At 35.8% G+C, this 20,258-nt stretch overlaps 1 protein-coding gene across 10 annotated transcripts in view; it reads right to left on the bottom strand.

Moving 5' to 3' along the window:
* CACNA2D1 (calcium voltage-gated channel auxiliary subunit alpha2delta 1) overlaps positions 1 to 20,258 on the bottom strand; it is a 399,914-nt gene that overhangs the window by 167,259 nt on the left and 212,397 nt on the right. For all 10 annotated transcript variants that reach the window (XM_054068845.1, XM_054068882.1, XM_054068852.1 and 7 more), the window contains exon 6: positions 5,082 to 5,211. In XM_054068845.1, coding sequence (XP_053924820.1) covers positions 5,082 to 5,211 — 130 coding nt within the window. The remainder of the gene's footprint in view (positions 1 to 5,081; positions 5,212 to 20,258) is intronic.

Here is a 20,258-nt window from a genome sequence, read left to right on the forward strand (position 1 = left end):
AGGGTATCTAGAATAGTCAGGATATTCTCCAGGAAGGAGATGATTTTTAATTTTCGTCTCCTCAGTAATCAACTGATATAATATCATCACAACAGTTTACAGGACAGAAATGAGTACCAAAGTCTCTCACACAAACCAGTAAATTGGAGATATGTGTTAAAATAAATTAAGAGTTCTCACACGGCTGAGGTGTCAGCTTCAGCAGAAAAGTGAGTAGACACATACACTATGAGAGATATTGCAATTTGTACCCCCTATCTATCCAGAGGTGTTCTAACAAATGTACTGCCATCAATTTTTTTTTTTTTTGTTTCAGAAAAATAAAACCAAAGTAGTGATACAATATCACGATTTTTAACTTGCAAGAACTCAGGAATCTTCTAAAACAACCTAGAGCAATGGAAAAATATGCTTGGTATTTTGTATTGGCTTTTGCTATTTAAAACTGGTATATAGGATTAGTTTCTCTTGACAAAACTTAGTTTTTCAAGAAGGAATAGATTAAGCTCAGTTGCCATAGCATCTTTCTTTATTGTACCTTACTATCTTAAATTTTCATACCTTAAAACAGAACTCAATATAAACTTGATGCCAGGTAAATGTACTAAGACCATCCAATAAAACTAATATAATCCAAGTAGCAAAATGCAAGTACCTCCTCATGATGGAGGATTCTGTTCAAGTTTTTTGGCCTTATGAATGCTGACAGAAATAAGCTTTTTAATGAATTTAGAAGGGCTATTTCTTTTTGCTGCTTATTTAAAAAGATTTTCATTCAGATAGCTTTAGTAAGCCACTTGGTGGTGGTGGTGGGGAAATCATAATCGTCAGAACATGAAAAGCAATACTGACCCTGGAGTTCTTTGCTTAAGCTTCTGCATCAGTATTTTAATTAACCTTCCAGGTTTAATACTGAGCCAATCAGGCAGTATCACAGAATCACCAGGTTGGAAAGGACCCACTGGATCAGTACTTAGGGCCTGAGCTGCAACTAACATTTGCTTTATACCTACCCCAAGCCATAGTGTTTGGTATTTAAAACAGGCTGACACTGAAAACTCATTTAGAGGTCCACTTCCCTCATTACATGTTTTCGCAAATAACTCAGTGATAAAAATAATTGAAAAAATATTTATAAAAATTGGAACAAGCAGTAATCTTACATGCCAACTTAAAAATACATACGTAATGATCCAATACTATTTTTATTTTCAGATTAAAAGGTGTGAACATACACAAATAAACAAATATTTTTCAATCCCAGCTGTAGTAAAACAATGCTATACACTTATCTCTTAGAGGAAACCAGCGGAAAAACAGTTCTGAATAGCCTCTCAGCCATACCAAAATATATGGCCAGCATTAATCTTAACATACTTCAAACCAGGCAATTTAATCAATAAAACTGTCTTACTTGCCTGTTGTTGCTGTCTAAATTACATACAAAAAACATAAAAAAAGTTTTATCACTCCTTTAGTCATTTAAGGAATGCTGGTGTGGCAAGCCAAAATATTTACAACATACTTCGATATCTTCATTCCTGAATCAATCTTAACTACCATCCACACATAATACCTTCCATCAATAAGTGACAATGAACTTTTTCCTAGGTTTTTGGTTTTTTTTTTCGAGTTGTTCTGTTAGGGGTTTTTTTGAGAGGGAAATGGTTTCATTTCCCATCATTTCTAAGTTTCATTGGAAAGAATACTTCTTCCCTTCAGGCTTCCTTTCAATAGCCTGAGAAACTCAAGATATGCAGAAATTGTTCAATAGTACAAAAAATCCAGTCAGACATAATATTCCAGTCAAGATAAAAATGACTGTATCACCAAAACAGAATTTTTGAAGTTTTAATCTCTCCCACTATTAAACATTATTATGTCAAAAAACTTTATCGAGATCTGAATACTCACATATAGGATGCACTAGAACAAAGGTAAAGTTGATGTCCACCACCAAATAGCCTATAAAAAAACACTATACATCCTAGAAAATTTTAAGGTACAGCAACATTTTGACTATCACTCCAATAAAAGGAGGGTATGAACTAGCAGTACATATATTTTCTAACTACTACACTGTAAGGACCATCAATGAATTGTAACTCTATTTATGACTATTTTAATAGGTTCTGAGCAGGGGAAGCCTTGTTTACTTGCTGGTAGTTGTCCATGCATATTCAATGCGATGTCATCATGTTCAAGACACATTACTGCCAACCTGACACTTTAATCAATTCTTCACTGCTAATCAAGTAATGACCTGTGAAGCAATATTTCAATTTCTGCTTTAGTGGAAGTAAAGTAGGAGTAACGACACACACACAAAAAAAAAAGCAGTCCTTGTTTGTGTGCTTTGCCTAACACCTTTACTAAAACTGTAACACGAGTACAAACCTATATCTAGTGCGACCGTAGAAGCAGATGGTGCATTATGCATCACAGACCATCCCAGACAGTGAGGGCAACGTGTGGTGGTAACAGCTTAGGCAGATTACCCTCACTTGACTTGTGCTGAGGATTTCCTCTTACATCTGGCCTGCAGTTCCCATATTCCGCTTAGGGATAAGCAGAACACAGTTTTAATGGGGATTAAGAAACAAGTTTTCTGTTATTACTTAGGAGATGCATGACTAACTCCCAGTGTACGTGGTAGAAAGACAACCAGAAGGTCTGTTCTGTTTTCAGCAGCAGATTGACTTTATTTCAAAACCTATACGGGACTCCTGAAAAATACTAAATTAAAAACCTGATTTGGGTCTATTTTATTGAGACTGCACTTCCCTGCAGTGGGACTCTAAACACCAGTAAGAGGCAAATAAATTAACTCCCTAGACTCTTCCCTGACTCTACTAAGATTTCGGCACCAAATACAGAGGAGAGAAAACAAAAGTAACTTGGCTCCAATGTAGTCATCCTTCTCTAGACACAACAACCTGCTACTGTAAGAGGCAATAGAAGTTAAGGTAAGTCTCAAGGAAGAGTAGACAAACCAAATATCTAGTCACTGAAATCCGTTCCAAGACATCCAAAGGGCAATTCTCTTGGCATCCTACAAGACGTGTAAGATAGGCGTGAAAAGATGAAATCTGCTTTCAGGGTGTAATTCAGTCCAAAAAAAATGGCCTTAAGGCAATACAAAAATGTTGTAAACTGTCCCTCACCCATTGTTTCTCAGAAGCATTTGTAGTAATATCTGTTTTGTAAATGTCCGCTAGCAGACTGTGATGTAGACAAACTACAGATTCATTGGAAATTACTTTCAAAGTGTGTAACTGTTCCCTACTATAGCGGTCACTGAAACCTCAGTTAAGAAATGACAGTTTATCTCATGCGAACAGAAAGAAAAATGACAACAATGTTCAAAATACATTATCACTCTTTTTAGGATTATAAACATTGCTTGCAAATAATACTGCTTGTGAAAAGAAAATTAAACTCTAGTTCTGGAAACCTGGTGGTGAACAACTACATTCAAATTGCTCACCGTGTTCCAGATGAAATATGAAGTTTGTTACTGTAAAATAAACCTGATGATGACTTTTGTGCTTATTGATAGGAAATCTGTGATTTCTTGTTATTCTCAAGCTGTTATGTCTGAAAACACAACCTGTAAGCAGAAGTTACCCAGCTACCCAACAAGGCAATTTTGCTAACGCAGAATTAGTCCTATCTGTAATTTTCTAGGCTTCCCTATCTCTGTTAATTAACATGATAGCCAAACCCAAAGAATAATGAATTTCTCATGAATATATGTTGCATATGCAGTTACTCCTCTCAAAAAATGTACATTTTTGTTTGTTATTATTATTTTATTACATACTAAAATTTTACCTTTTTCTATAGAAGTCCTACTCAGTCTTCATTTTTAGGTTAACAGGCCGTACAGTAACATTACTTAAGCACATATTTTTAAGTGACATGTGTCCTTAGGAATAAAATGTTAATTCAACATAACAAAAAGACATTTTCCATATTGTTATGATGACAATCCTATATCAAAGTTCACATGGTGTTTACAAATATCCTAATGACTGAAGGCAAATTTTTATAACATTTTAACAGTGAAGTATCAATACTCTTCAAATAAAAGCAAAGGAAATGGAGTGTCTCTTTCCTGTAATCCTGCAATTAAGGTGCACTTTACCACTTATTAAAGCCAGAATCCCAGAATAATCCTCTAGGTCTGTCACTCAGGAACACCATATAAGAATACGAGCTACTACGATACTTTCCCCCATCATACTGACATTTCCATTTCAGTTTCCCTGTTTCATTTATACAAGTTGCATGTGACCATGGCCATGAATTTTAAAGAGCTCAGGTCACATCAGGGTCTCTTTCCTCTTGATGAGATTTTGAAAGAGGAGAAAGACTGCGTACTTGAAATTAGGACCCCAAATAAAAAAAAAAACAAAAACAAACCACACTTAAAAATATGGACTGTATTTCATTTTTCTTCTCCGTTTTTAAAAATACATAGACATTTTGAATGCTTGTGTCCTTTTACTGTATTTATTATTATTTATTATTATAAATATATAAATTATAAATAATAAATTATAAATTTATTATTTTTGACATAGTTTAGAAAGCCTGTTACTGCAATTCTGGAAACACACTGCATGCACTATAAGTACTATCATCTCCCACAACATGGTATTTGCTCAAATTCTATATGCTTTTGAGATACTCAAAAATGTTTTCAGTACTCATCACTCCCTGAGGCCAAAACAATGTAAAAAATCTCTGTCAATAATTGCTTCTATTAAACAAGAACACAGCATAAAGGATGGATAAGAAAATTAGAATATATGAGTTTTGTTTCATGCCCAGTTCCATTTCTGAAACTCAGATCCAATCCTAATGGATCTCTTCAACTGTGGCTCCTACTAATTCGTAAGATGAATCATAATACTGCATATCAAGTCGCATTGAAAAAAAGAAAAAAGACAATATGATCAAATCTGTACTAAAAATGGAGATGAAAATTGCATTTGGAGGTTATTTGTTTTTAAGAATGGGATGCAAATAATAAGCTTAATATTAAAATAAAATCACTTTGTTCACATACTACTTACAGCCTTCATAAATATCTGTTGGTATGTGGACTGCTGCATGTTGGTAAGACGTTTGTCGTCGGAAAACAGGATCTTCTTCAAATACTGGTCTGATTCTCTGGCTGCCAGATTCAGTGTCATTCTTTTCAGGCTTTTAAAAGAAAGACATGTAAAGGGTAAAATATTACAAAGTATGCTAAAAACGTTCCCATTCACATTTTCCTCTTTTCACCCAGCAGATTTATAACCTTTCTTTCACAGGTAACATTTTGCATTTGTATATAAACACACTTATTTGATCAGAGTCCAGAAATATTAGTATATATGTCATTTTGAATTATGAGTTAGTCAGTGCAACTCAGTGAAATGAAGAGCTGCAAAAGAAAAGTGAGAGCCTAACACCTTACACATCTAAATTCCATAAATGTGTGGAATGTTTACAGCCATACCTTTTATTATATGTAATAATTTGTACCAAATTTTAACTATAAATACTGTGTATCCCACTTTTTGCTTCTGTGGATTATATAGTAAATCACAAATCTTGATATCACTAATATACAATTGCATAGGTAGATTTTTGAGAAATGGTGCCGTACATGCAGACAAGGAAAGGAAATTAGACCTTCTTAGAACTTTTGATTGACACATTTTGTTCATTGGTTTATTTTAATAATAAGTCTCAGAGAAACCTGATGTCCTTTCCTGGCTACAGCTGCATGGATAGAAAGGTGCTCATCACCACTTGCCTGGTTTGGGCTCTCTCACATGTCTGCACTCTTCTTCGCTCCTTCCAGTTCACTCCATCATCTGGATTAGTTTTTAAAAATTTTGAATTTTGACTCAGCTACAAAATCGTACAAAGGAGGAAACCAAAGAGGCAGTGAAGACCAAAGGGGAGGTTGCAATGTCTTCACTTGGTACAGCTGCAGCTGAAAGAGGAGGCCTCATGGCACGAGTAGACTGCCACTTAAATCAATAATGAATCAGCTATAACACAAAATGATTACTCAGGCCAGAAATTGTAGGCAATTATAAGGATATTTTTAATACTATGGAGTCACCAAGTTATGAAAACATGCTGTTTATGAAAAAAAGAGCTGACAAAGAAGCACCTGCCTGGTCAATCAGGCATGTGTGTGCTGAGATTAAGCACTGCCGCTGTGGCTATTATCCCCTCTCAAAGTATAGACAGATTTTTAACTTACTCACAAAGTAATTTAATTAAACTGCATATAGACCTCATCTGTTTCATCACATGGTTATGGCTAAATATTACACTAACTATAGGTTCAAATTTGCCTGAAATTAGCAGCAGCAGGCTCAGATGGTTTTCATGGAGGTGGTTTTCAGTGGAAACACAAAGGGCAACACTCATCTAACCAGTGCCATTTACTCATTTCAACAACACGGCAGTGTTGACCTCATCACCCCAACCTGCCTTCACAGTCAATGAAGAGAAATGGGCAGTTGTAGAGTAAAATACATCTCATCTTAATTAGACATCTGGTTTTCCCATTACATAGGGACAAAGGACAAGGAAAAGGCTGGGGTAATTAATGCCTTCTTTGCCTCAATCTTTAATAGTAAGATAAGATGTTCTCTGGGTACTCAGCCTCCGGAGCCAGAAGACAGGAGGGAGAACAGAACAAAGCTCCAACCATTCAAGAGGAAATGGTTAGAGACCTGCTCGGACATTCACAAGTCTACGGGGCCAGATGGGATCCACTCGAGAGTATTAAGGAAGCAGGTGGAGGTGCTCACCAAACCCCTTTCCATCATCTACCAGCAGTCCAACAAGACTAATGTTGTGCCAGGCCTTACAAATCTAATGTTTATAGTAGATCCTTCTATATAAAGTTAAAACTATTTAGTTATTTGCCAAATTTATGAATTTCAAGTAACATACATTGAAATCAGGAAAAAAAAAAGATAAGGAAAGATTTAAAAGGTAAACCTCAATGTTATTGATTATTTTAGTCTGGTATTTCTGTCAAAAGCATGACAGGTTGTGGCATTGCTTGGTACAGTTTTAATAGCCAGTTAAACTTTGTTTTCAGGAAAGTAGCAAAACACATATTTTGAATGAAAGTGATCCAGCATGTGAATATAATTAAAATCCAACTCAAACCAATTGCTCTCTCAAGTCAGGAGCTGAAATGCAATCAATATTGGCACTGGAAAATCCCATAGGAGATAGTAGCTGAAGATTAATTTTCTACCTATCCAAACCTGGCCTTCACTTACTGAATTACATTGTTATCTACCACTGACAGTCAGCAAAATAACTCACTCCTTTCTCTGCAATGAATCTCCAGACCAATTCCTCCCTCTCTTATGAGACAGATAAAATCCATTTCTCTTTTCAGTTCACATTTGTGCCATTTTAAGGTTTATAAAAAAAAAAAAAAGAATAACTAAAGTATTTTTTGGTTTTGGCTACTGTCCACCAGAAAAATAAAGGGAAATTGATATAGGAGCTAAAATTTTGGTAAAATAAACTGGAAGTTATTTTCTGTTGTGTTGCTTTGTGTTTTTGTTTTTTATTTTTCTCAGGAGCGTTTTGAGCATAAATTAATGTATGTACATGAGTTAACTGGAAGATTTATAATAAGATGTATCACTGAATGGAGTGTATAGAAAAGCAGATAACCATTAAAACAAAATGAAACGAGGGCATTTCAAGAAAGTCCAACACAGTTTAGCCATTCCTTTCACTGCAGCCAAACATATCCCAGTTTCTTTCCACATCATTCAGTTACTTTTCATCATCACATCCATAGGAAGATGAGTGGATTTTGTATTTCTACTAGCAAAAAAACCTGTTCTTTGGTCCGGTCCTTGCAGCTGTTAAAAATTTATAAACTTAAAAAAAAAAAATAAACTGCCATTAATGAAACACGTAAAAATCCAGAACCAAACAGAAGCACTTGTTTCTGAAAGCAGAATCTTTTCAGATGTTGCTCAAAGCAGATGAGCAGATTTAGCATCAGGACAAAAGAATAAAGGGTAGATTTCTTTTTTTTTTTTTTTTTTTAATTCCTGAACTGATATCCAGCAAGAAACAATAGTGCCTGCCTCCTTTCATACTTATATAAAGTAAAAAGGAGTTGTTTGCTAGTATTTCCCATTGCCTTAGTATCTAAGGACGGTATTCTGCATAAGACCTCTCTGTTCCTATCAATACCATTTAGAGAATGAATGTGGAGATGGAATTAGAATTGGACATTAAAGTTCTTGCTTGCTCTATCATTCCTTTCTGTCTTTCCTTGCAGATTTCCAAAAGTTTTTTTATTTCCATCTCTAGTTTCTTCCCTTTTTTGATTTTGGAATATTTGGTGAAATTTCTAAAAGCAAAATTTTAAATATTTGAGTCTTCCTGTCTATGCTAGTCCCCTCTCAGACCTATTCTCTGAAAATGAATGAATGACATACAGAAAAATGCTAGACATAAGGAAGAATTTCTTCACCATGAGGGTGCCGAGGCACTGGCACAGGTTGCCCAGGGAAGTTGTGGGTTCCCTATTCCTGGAGGTGTTCAAGGCCAGGTTGGATGGGGCCTTGGGCAGCCTGATCCAGTGGCATGGATTGGAACTACATGATCTTTAAGGTCCCTTCCAACCCAAACTATTCTATGATTCTATATACAAAATAAGCACAGAATTTTTGCTACATTCAGTTCCTTACTCTAAATCAGTCTTTCAATTTTGTTGGAGGGTTTTTTTTTCCCCCTCAAGGAAAGCGATCCAGCAGAACTACATATGCAGCCCCTCCAACACTGCTCGTGGCCGCATTAAAAAGTTACAGCTGGACCTGACAGGCAGAGTAAAATGAAATGTCGCTTAAAGCACTCAACTCAGCAATATGCCTGCAGCAAGCGAAGGATGGGAACTGCTTTTTTAAGGACAAGACAGTGAAGTTAATTTTGACAAGGAAGCAAGAATGCATTTCTAACAGCCATTGCACCTTCATAGCATTTTAGATGAGTCACGAGTGCATCACTTTCTAAAATCTGAAGTTACCTATGGATATTAGCAATTAACGTAATTTGTTGTAAAGACCTATGCAAATAGCTTGTCTTTTCTTAAATCAACAATACATTTTAGTTAGCTGGACATAGTATGTGTTGAAATCTTGATTTCTTACTTAATAATCAGAAAATAATTAAAAGTTATGTTTTTTCCTCATAATAACAGATTACAGCTAACCTCTACAGCACAGCTGAATAAAGTCTTCTGTAGTTTGAAAAAAATCATTTGTCTTTTCCTATTTTCTCTTTAACTACAATATCAAGTAAAAGAAGCTGTGTATTTCAAATATCTAAGCGCATAAGAAATATAAGACATGTTTATGTTCTTAAATATGTGTGACACTGCCTCCCCACCCTCTAAGTCATCAGGAGCCTCTCGCAATCCCCATAGTGTTTCAAGAATAAAGTAGAGCTGCTTCATAATGACATTATCGCCCTTGGATCCATCTCATCTCATCTCATCCCATGGACTTCTGTATGTCTGACATGCTTATGTGGTTCCTAAATCTATCATCTTCTCTCGTAACAGCCTTTTACCCATAGTTGTGCTCCAAGGCTAAGACACTTAGCAAACTGAGGCAATGAATGCACCAAATACCTCATCTTCGCTATGTCTTTAGCCACAAGGTTTTCACACCACTGAGAACTTCCTTTAGCTTTCCTTTTGATATCAATGTACTAAAAGAAGCACTTGGTGTTCTTTACATCCCTCAGCAACACAAACCCCAGCTGAAATTTGACTTTGCTATTTCTAGCCCTTCTGTCTTTGGAGGTTTAGGCAACACCTCCATATGTCTCCTGGTCAGGAGCCACGGAATCATGACGTACAATCACATCTAAACCTCTCAACTTGACTCTCTTCTATATGGGGTGGTGGCCTGGGAAAACTCCGGAGTTTAGGACCAAGATGTTCACTGAGATTTACCTGCCTGCCCTTAAATTATCATATATCAAACAGAACAGCCTACTTCAGCACTGACTTTAATAGTGGCTTCACAGAATAAGATGATGTCATTACTCAACACTAGGAATATCTGGTCATATTAGAATAAAAGCACATCTTATTATAGCTGATTAAAATGTCATGAGCAGTTCAGAAAAGCCCAGTGAATTGTTTAAAAACCCCACAAAAAAAAACTTTAAAATCCATAGCCTCCCACAATTTTCTGTAGTCACATCCCACTAGAATACCCAAACATGTAAAGTAAAGTAAAGTAAAAAGTAAAGTAAAGTAAAAAGTAAAGTAAAGTAAAAAGTAAAGTAAAGTAAAAAGTAAAGTAAAGTAAAAAGTAAAGTAAAATATATATTGTTGACTAAAGTCCTGAATACTTGGTCATCTAAAATTTCAAGACTAAAATGCACTTTAGATAATTCAGATTTTCAATACATCATCCAATTAAATTTCAAAATGGACACTGTTCTACTCTTATTAGAATACATTACACTGCCTACCTTTTACCACCTCCACATCTAATTAAAGATTACATCCCTGGAGAATAATAACTGTTAAATCATCTTAATGCTTCATTGGGAACTACTTATAATACCTGCTGAATGTGAACATTTAATTAATTTGATTTTTTTCATCTGATGCCATTGTCTTTACCATGCTTTGCTAAGTCACCAACTGATTCAGTTTGACAGCATATTCTTATCTTCAGTCGCGCTGGTTAGGTCTAGATTCTGTACATCTTGCAGCATCCTAACTGATTACTGTTCTTTCTTCTTAATTTGTACCATCTTTTGTGTCAATAACAACATTAATAACAGTAAAGTCCTGCTTTGAGAAGGAGGCTGAACTCCATGACCTCCAGAAGCCTTCCTAATCTGATTTTTTTCTGTGATTCTGTGAGTTAACACTAATGGTTACTATCAGTTAACACTATCTAATGGTTAACACTATTCAAATATCACTCATTAATTCATGCTTACATAAATATAATACAGCTTTTCCCTAATTAAATGCCAGTCATATATAGGTAGATAAAAGTGGGTTTTTTTAACTTCTTAAAATTGGAAACACAACTGAAAAGTTTTGGTGATGTAGCTATCTTGAGTCTTAATAGCAAGTCTTATTAAAATACTGTAAGCAGTCCATTCCAGTTTTTTTGATCTGACTCACAATTTTCAAAGCCTACTTCTGCCTTCAGTCATATGACAAGATCAGATCCAATCATTTGTTTTGTTCTGTACCCACTTAAAAACATCAATGTGACCTGCGTGTTTTAAAAGTTCCATGTCAAAACACTTGGACAACATCTTTATCTATACTCAGGCAACAAAGTACTAACAGAAAATCACCCCTTCAAATAAATACTCTGTAACAAGCTCAGCTTTTGGAGTTGCTTTTATTTACTGATAAATAATTAGACTGCATTCACTACAACTGTTATCACTCATGCATTGATATGAGTAGAAAATATTCTGTAGGAAGAATTTTTCCATTGAATTGATGAATCACTAGCTTTAGGGCTGAATACTGATCTTCTGTGTGGCATAAACTTTGCCTCCATTGGGAGACTGCTCTTGCACTGCTCTTTTGTGCAAACTTGCCTTCAAGGTAGGACTCTCTACATTAAGAACATCCTCATCTTTTTTAGACCACTGACAACTACAGTTATCACTCTTGTCATTATTATTTCATAAGTCTGTTTCACAGGTAGGAGATAGCTTTGGGGCAGTCATATATTTCATTATCATGTATTTTTCATTGCAGCCTTGAATGTATATTCATTTGGGAGAAGAGAAGACTAGCACAAATTTGAATAAAATAATATATACCTGACACCCAGTTTTTTAACCAGAATACTTTAAAAAACCCAAACAAACAAATAAACAAAAAATAAAACAGCAAGAACCTCTGCTTCCTGTGGTGATAGAACATAATTTCAACAGGAAGCTCAAAGGAATGACTTTTCTCCCTATGGGTTGGACACAAGCTTACTATAATGCCTGGAAATGGAAAGACCTGATGTTTCCCAGTGATACTTGGAAAAACGCATACATTTCTCAGTGAACAAAGCAAAAAGCTGTGGTACGAAAACAGCCAGTGTCAATCACGAGCTAACGTGTGCCCACAGCCCCGAAGGCCAACCATATCTCGGGCTGCATCAAAAGCAGCGTGGCCAGCAGGGCGAGGGAGGGGATTCTACCCCTCTATTCCGGTCTGGTGAGACCTCATCTGGAATACTGTGTCCAGTTCTGGAATCCTCAATGTAAGAAGGATATGGAGCTGTTGGAACGGGTCCAGAGGAGGGCTACAAAGATGATCAGAGGGCTGGAGCACCTTCCATAGAAGGACAGGCTGAGAGAGTTGGGCTTGTTCAACCTGGAGAAGAGAAGGCTCAGAGGACATCTTATAGCGACCTTCCAGTAGCTGAAGGGGCTACAAAAGAAAGCTGGAGAGGGGCTATTAGTAAAGGCTTGTGGCGATAGGACCAGGGGGAATGGGTATATTCTGGAGAGGGGCAGATTTAGATTGGACATTAGGAAGAATTTCTTCACCATGAGAGTGATGAGACACTGGCACAGGTTGTCCAGGGAAGTTGTGGCTGCCCCATCCCTGGAGGTGTTCAAGGCCAGGTTGGATGGGGCGTTGGGCAGCCTGATCCAGTGGGATATCCCTGCCCATGGCAGGGGGTGTGGAATTGGATGATCTTTAAGTTTCCTTCCAACCCTGACTACACTATGATAATATGGTACTATGATTCTATGATACTACAATCATTTTGTATTAAGAATGGCCTCCAAACCACAATATTAGAAATTATAAGACTGGATTCCAGATGTGAAAGGGGAAAGTACACTGCAATAAAAAAGGAAAATATTTAAATAGATACACACAAGATAGAAGACCAAAGAACACAAAAATCTGTTTTTACTGCTTGCTACATCTTCCCATATATCATAGGATACTTTGTAGTAACTTATAACAGGATTTTTCCACATCTTCACTACAGCAAGATATTTATGTCTTGACCTAAACGTTATTTGTGTTATATACTGTACTGTATATTTGAGAAGCACAGGACAGAGGCTTGGGGTACTCTCAGGACTCAAACTGCAACAATTGGGAAGTATTTTCTGAAAATGGAAATAATTTAAGACATCTATGGGAAACCATCCAAATTTTCCCTCTTTATTTCATAAAATTTTATATGTATTATAGACGTAATAATTTATTCCAAGTACTACATGCCAGTACTAAAAAATATAGGTTAGTATTCACTATATATTTTAATAAAAATGAAAATTTAGTTGAAAAATATGACATTTACTACAGATTAGAAATTCCTGTTCTAATGAAAATGTTCACTATATAGATGTATCAACATTCCTACTCTGAGAGTCTTCGGAATGGAAGACATAATTACAATAGCACAAATGTTCTTTCACTCTTATGGCTTAGGTCAGTCTAAGAACAAACTTCCCTGGCAAAGTATCTCCTTCGTCTATACAAAAAAAAAAAAAAAAAAAAAAAGGCTAGAATAGGGTATTTATCGGTATAGCTAATACTAGTTACAGTCATAACAAAAAAAAACCCATTTTTTTACATTTTAGAATGAAAAAAATCATCTACAAAATCATCTAAAACAAGTGCTAAATGGAATTTTCACGTGCCTAATTCTACAACATACCATCAAAAGAGAAGAGAAACAGAAAATACGAGAACTAGGTGTGGGAATACATGTAAATATTATTTAATCAGTTATCTGAAGTATTTTGTCCTACTGAAAAACACTAGTAAGCTCAGAAGGATAAGGAAATTAATCTAAAAATAGTTGCAACATAGATATAAGAACACCAACAACCAAAATGATCCCTAATAAGATCTGCTATACCTTTACATACAAGGGCTACTTACTGGTGCGTTCATGAGGGCACAGACGTACAAATTACAGTTACTGTCACGTTAGTTAACTACGCTTTCCAGTCTGTATGAAATATACTTTGCCCACTTACTCATCAGAAATGATAACAACTGGGGTAAATCCATTATGGCTAATTTTAACACTCTTTTCTGGGGATCAAAGAAAGGATGTAAAGGACAAAGTGAGTAAAGGACAAAGAGAAGATAAAAAGAAACATGATGTATCATAATTGTGACTGTATTTATTTCACATAGTTAATTGTGATGTTATAATGTCAAAAAAACATTAGATGGCATACAGTGAAAGCAGAATAAGAGTTCCACACAACTTTAGATAAGGAAGTTGGCTGGCTACCGTCGCTAGGCTGCTCCGTTGTAAAGGAGATCAGGTTTTCCACAACCTAGCACTTAAATTCACCCTAAATTATTTCAGACTAATTTCCCACCAGAAGTGCCTGTTCTCCACTGTCTATAAAATATAGGGGAAAAAAAAAAAAAAAAGAGAAGCTTCATCTCAGGAAAAAAAAGGTGCTATAAAATCCACCTGTAGCTGAAACCAGATGGTAGGATATTCATTTTGTTATTTGTATGCTGACATTCAGAAACTCAAAGCACTGAGATAGAACTTGTCTTATATATGCAGATACAAGGGAGGATTCTAAAGGTATGTATTAACAGATAAGGTTAAAAATGCCTTCCAAAACTAGAAAGGGATTTGTATCTGCTGGATGACATGTAACAGGTAACACAATCCCTGCCCTGGATTTCTCTATACTGTCAGAGCAGGTCTTTAAATTCAGTCTCACATTTCCATCCAGCAACTGACAGCTGTTGGACTTGCAGAAGCTTGGTATCACCCTTGCAGTCTGCAGAAAAGTCTCTTTATAGCTGTTACCTTTGAGACTTGAACCCTCTCAGAGGAGGCCCCATCTGCCCTGCCCCAATCCAGAACCTCCTTTCAACCACCTGTATTCAGGTGCCATGTCTATCTGACCCAACACACAGCTCCTGGGACACTGGCTTACAGAGAAAAATCTTCTTTTCTCCTGCCCAGGTACAAAATGTAAAAAAAAACCAAAACAACAAAAAAAACCCTACCTTGTTTGTTCAATATATCAAGTCATTCTGCCATTTTTCAATGTATTTTATGAGGAGAAAAGCCAGAAAATTCCTGAGTTCTGCTGGCAGGAAAAAAACACAACAGCATTTCTTTGATCCCACCTTGAGCAGGCTCAGACCTGGTTTCAAGCAAACCTGGGCTAATTCATTATCAGACTTCATCTTACTAAGTTAATCATAGCTGCAAATCACAGCCAGTTTTGCAATACTTGATACCATCAAATAGTAGAAAAGAGAAGACTTGTGTAAGGGGATTTTCACATCTCTCAGTTCTCCATTTCAAAATATATAACTTTCCCATGTTTCTCAATGAAGATTAGGGAGTTTCAAAAAACACTTACAAGAGAACAGGTGAATCAATTACCTATTCTTCACCTGATGCACCTTAAACACCTGGAATTGTAGTATGTTAAAACCCACCAATTTTTTTTAAATTATGTTTACATTCACACCTAATCATCCTTCCTTAGTTCTACAACAGTTATCAATTTGATGTAGGTATGTATTTTCTTCATCATCATTATTTTTAAAAATAGTTGATAGCTGCATTTATGCTGCAGTTTTAAAAGCAGAGAGAGCTAATGTTTCTCATATTATTCAAAACAAAGCCAAGGCATCACTGAATTAGGAATACTATCTAAACGATGTGGCAAATATAACTCACCATTTTTAAGAGTTCTCCCTTGAAGTTCTACAAAGTAATAAAAAACTGGTTTTCATACTTAAAACAGCTATCAGCATCCATTAAATTCCTTCCCTGTAGTGGAACTCACACCCCGATGCTAGTCACAGAAATAATTTACATTTTGAGCAGCTACCTACACTCCACACTTAATCCATGATTACTAACGGCACAACTGCTCTGTTTGTCATGACTGCAATCCAGCATGGGACTTCATGAAGGAAATCGCTAAGAAGTCTCTTGTGCTAACTGGGGACACAGCTCTTGCCAGGAGATGCAAGTGGCTGCTCCAAATTAAAGCCAAGTGAGTGCAAGCTACAAGAGGAGCTGCAATGTTCCAATGAGGCATGGCTGGTTTCACCTTAAGGAAACATCTGTTTGCTTATTTGTAACACTTAGTCCTTTCAGTTATGTCACTGAAAAATTTCAGATCTTCTTTTCCTTATGCTGATGTAGCTTGTGCAGGAAGGAGTTTATAAAACCATTACAAGAAATTACAGTAAAAAAAAAAAAAAGAAAAAGAAAAAGAGCAAGATGTGAAGAGGAGATGAGGGAAACATCATTAAGGAAGGAATCAAAGAATAATAAAAATTAAGCAATCGAGCAACTCAGTGCATAGCAGAGTAGCAGATTACCTGAACATATGGAAACATAAAAATTAGATTTAGAAAGGATCTATAAAGAAGATGTGGAATCAGTAGAAATAAAGTGGAGACCAGTACAAAAACAAGAAGAAAGAACTGACCACTGAAGGAAAGATGACTATTAACAGGGCAGGCTACAATGGACAAGAAGAGGAAACAGGCAACGCAATATTAAAACTTATGGGAAAGGACATCTTAATGTGGCACCAAGCAGCTGTCCAATAAAAGCACTGCAGCATTTGTCCCAAGAGTCATACAACACAAGCAGTTGACACCTGCACATTAAAGTGCACCACACAGCCTGCAATATATCAAATTGAAAGGGCTCTAGGAAATAGGACAGTGAATGAAAACCTGACAGACCTGTATTAAATCACAAGCTTGGCCATTATCTTCCTATGAGATATGAAATATTGGAATATAATACCTCCTACCTTGTTGTGAGGATAAAACTCATTAATTATCATTAACTACTGAGACTTTATAGTGTTGTGGGGGTAATAAGCAAGTAGAATCTAATTGCTGTTGTAGAATAAAGAGAACAAAAGATATAATAATGATTGATCGACTAAGAGGTTACAAATTGATTGTTTTATCTGAGAGACTGAGAAATAGGAAGGCCAAAGAACAATTGGTCTTCATGCCTTTTTTTTTTTTTTGAAGTCCAAGCAAGCAAACACAGTCATTAGATTCAAAAAGGCCCATCCAGGCTGCAGATGAAAAATGAGAGAGAAGCATCTCCTGAATATGGTATATAAACAGGAAGAAAGAAAGCAAACTGTACTACAGTATATTAAAATATATCAGAAAAAAATACACAGAATTTAAGTCAATTATTATTCTGATCAAGCTATAATTTTAAAGGGATAATTGCAGACAAATAAAGACTGGCAGGCAGGATGTGTGTGATTAATTTCTTCTAATTCTTCAACATCTAGAAGTTAAGATCTAAAAGGGTCCATTACAGGAACTTGGTCAACAGAGAGAAATATACATTTGGAAGTGCTTCAGCTGACCTTAGACACCTATTTCAGAATAAACTGAACAGCTCTCCAGAAGCATCCCCAGTGACTAACTTAAATATCTAATTTTACTAAAGAAATTACTGCTGCTATTTTTTTTTCTACTTGTACTAAAGAAAAGCCTAGTACCATGTGCTCTGATTAAATGAAGGCCCACTTTTGCTAGAAAAGCAAAGAAGGTGTGGTAAAAGCAGTTTTACTAGTCAGTGCTTCTGAGACGATTCTAATAAAAATCTCTCTCTGTAACAGAAGTCACCACCTAAACTGTCTCATCCATTTCACAAATAGTGACGAAAGACGTGGAAGCAGAACTCCACCAGTTATTCAGGTAGGAACAGGAGAGAAGGATCTGTGAAGTTTGCATGGTAGTTTTGACTTGGATATATGTTTTCTCAACAAAAATCACATAGGGATCACCGACCATCTCATCCTTATTGCTTCTTCTTTCCAGTTGCATTCCTGATCATCATGGCAGTGCCAGTACAAATACATGTATTTTCACGCTCCAAAAATATTTTACCAAAAAGTATTTAACTGATTCTTACCATCCTAATGAGTTGCAAATCATCAGTGAGCATTCCCACAACTTTCTATTTAGAAGAAAGGGCTCAAATTAGAATAGAAATTTTGCTTGGGTTCATAATAAGCAGTTCTTTAATCATCTTCATCCTTACTGATGAAGGAAAAATATTTCTACAACTAAGAGTTTTTACAAATGTTTACATAAAAATTTTTCATAGTGAAAAACTCCAGACATATGGAAGAGACTTTTTAGGAAGTGCATGTTAGTGGTTCCTGAAATACTGGGCCTTTTAGAAGGAACCAAATCTGACTGTAAATTACATCTCTAAAATAAATGTTCTATTTCTATAATATAAATAAGACTTCTTTATTATTAACAATTAATTCTGACATTGCAGCTGAAGGAGGGTAATGTTTAGCATCATTATGTAATATTAATTTTTTCTAACCTGCAAGAATCAAAGAATCATAGAGTCATTTATGTTGGAAAAGACTTCTAAGTCCAACCACAAACCTAACAGTGCCAACTCCTCCTCTAAGGCACCACAAGCACCACGTCTACACATCTTTTAATGTCCCCAGGCACCACATCTACAGATCTTTTAAACACCCCCAGGGATGTTGACTCAACCACTTCCATGGCCAGCCTGTTCCAGTGCTTGACAACCCTTTCAGTGAAGTAATATTGCCTAAAATCTAGTTTAAACCTCGCTGGCACTATCACTGTTTATCTGGGAGAAGAGACCAACACCCATCTCCTTACGATCTCCTTTCAGGTAGCTGTAAAGAGCAATAAGGTCTCCCCTCAGCCTCCTTTTCTTCAGCCTAAACAATCCCAGTTCCTTCAGCTGCTTCTTACAGGACTTGTGCTCCAGACTCTTCACCAGTTTTGTTGCTCGTCTTTGGATGCGAAGAAACAGAATTTGAGTCTATTTCTCTAGGAACAACAAATCCCGCCCTTCAGCAGATATGTTTAATCAACAAGTTACCAGTGGCTGAGATATCTGAGACTGGTCTCTCTTTCACGCTGTAATTAGAACTCACAGAGAACTTTTTTATGGTATTGCTTTCAGTCAAAACATTTGTTCATATCAGGTAGCCAAAAAAGCTTAAATGACTGACAGAAAGCACAGCTGTCAAGTGACCACAACTTGTAAATGCTGAACTTTCTTGGTATCTCTCCCTTCACATTGTTTCCTAAACTTAGAATTAAATAAAAAGATTAAAAGCAAAACAAAATAAAAAACTCCTTTTTTTTTTTCCCCTTCTCCTTCTTTTAACTTTTTGATTTGAGGTTTGTTGTGAAGGAAAGAAAACTATGTATTTCAACATATATACATATATATATTAAAGCACGCAAATTTTAAAAATCAGGACAGCAGACTTGTTTGTTGTATCTGAGTTCCAGTACTTGTAAACTCTACATAAGCATATCAAATATTTCTGCTCAACATGATCTATATGCCTTCTTTAATTGCCCTACAGCAGAAGCATCAATTACAATAGCGATGCCATCAATCTCTGAAGATTACTTGATTAAAAAGTGCAAATGAAGCATGCTGGCAAATCTGATTAATACATTTACAATTTTTTTTCTATGGTTCTATAAATTAAATCTGTAATGAAGACAAGCAGTTATATTATCTCAAGTGAAGGTAAGGATAACTTGTTTTTTCCCCAGAAGGCACTAAGATTTTTACAGATAAAGACCAATAGGAAACTTCAAACCACTTGAAGTAAGTGTTTCAGTAAAACCAGGAACTGAAATAGCGTACATTTTCTCTAAAACTTGGGACTGAATTTTCAGTTTCCCCACAGCTTTTTACAGTCATATGAATGATCACAAAGTGCACAGAAATACATACTGAGTAACATTTTACATCCACTTTCCTTTCATGTGAAAGATTTCTTACAAAGCATACAGAACAAGATAATATGAGCTTAAAAAATAGGTCCAGAAATAGTTCCTTTAGAGTAAAGTAGATTATTTACATTTATTATTTTGATTCTCCAGTCTTCTAATTACAATTCTCTTATATTTTAAAAAGTGAATGGTATTTCTGTCGGGATTATTTTTTTTCCTCCCAGCACACTCTCTACCAGATCAGAAACTCAGAAGACTGAATGAGGCAAGCCAGACCTTGAGAACTAGAACATAAAATATTATCTAGCTTTTGGAGAAAATGTCTAAAGACTTTTCTAAGCTTCCTGGTTTCTCACTTCTGCAAAATATTTAAATGCTACTCTCAGAGTCTAATTAATCTTTTCAGCCCCTTAATTTTCTGAAATCGCAATGAAACAAAAAGAAA

Source organism: Cuculus canorus, chromosome 1, assembly GCF_017976375.1.
Source record: "Cuculus canorus isolate bCucCan1 chromosome 1, bCucCan1.pri, whole genome shotgun sequence".
In the NCBI taxonomy this organism is placed as follows: Eukaryota; Metazoa; Chordata; class Aves; order Cuculiformes; family Cuculidae; genus Cuculus; species Cuculus canorus.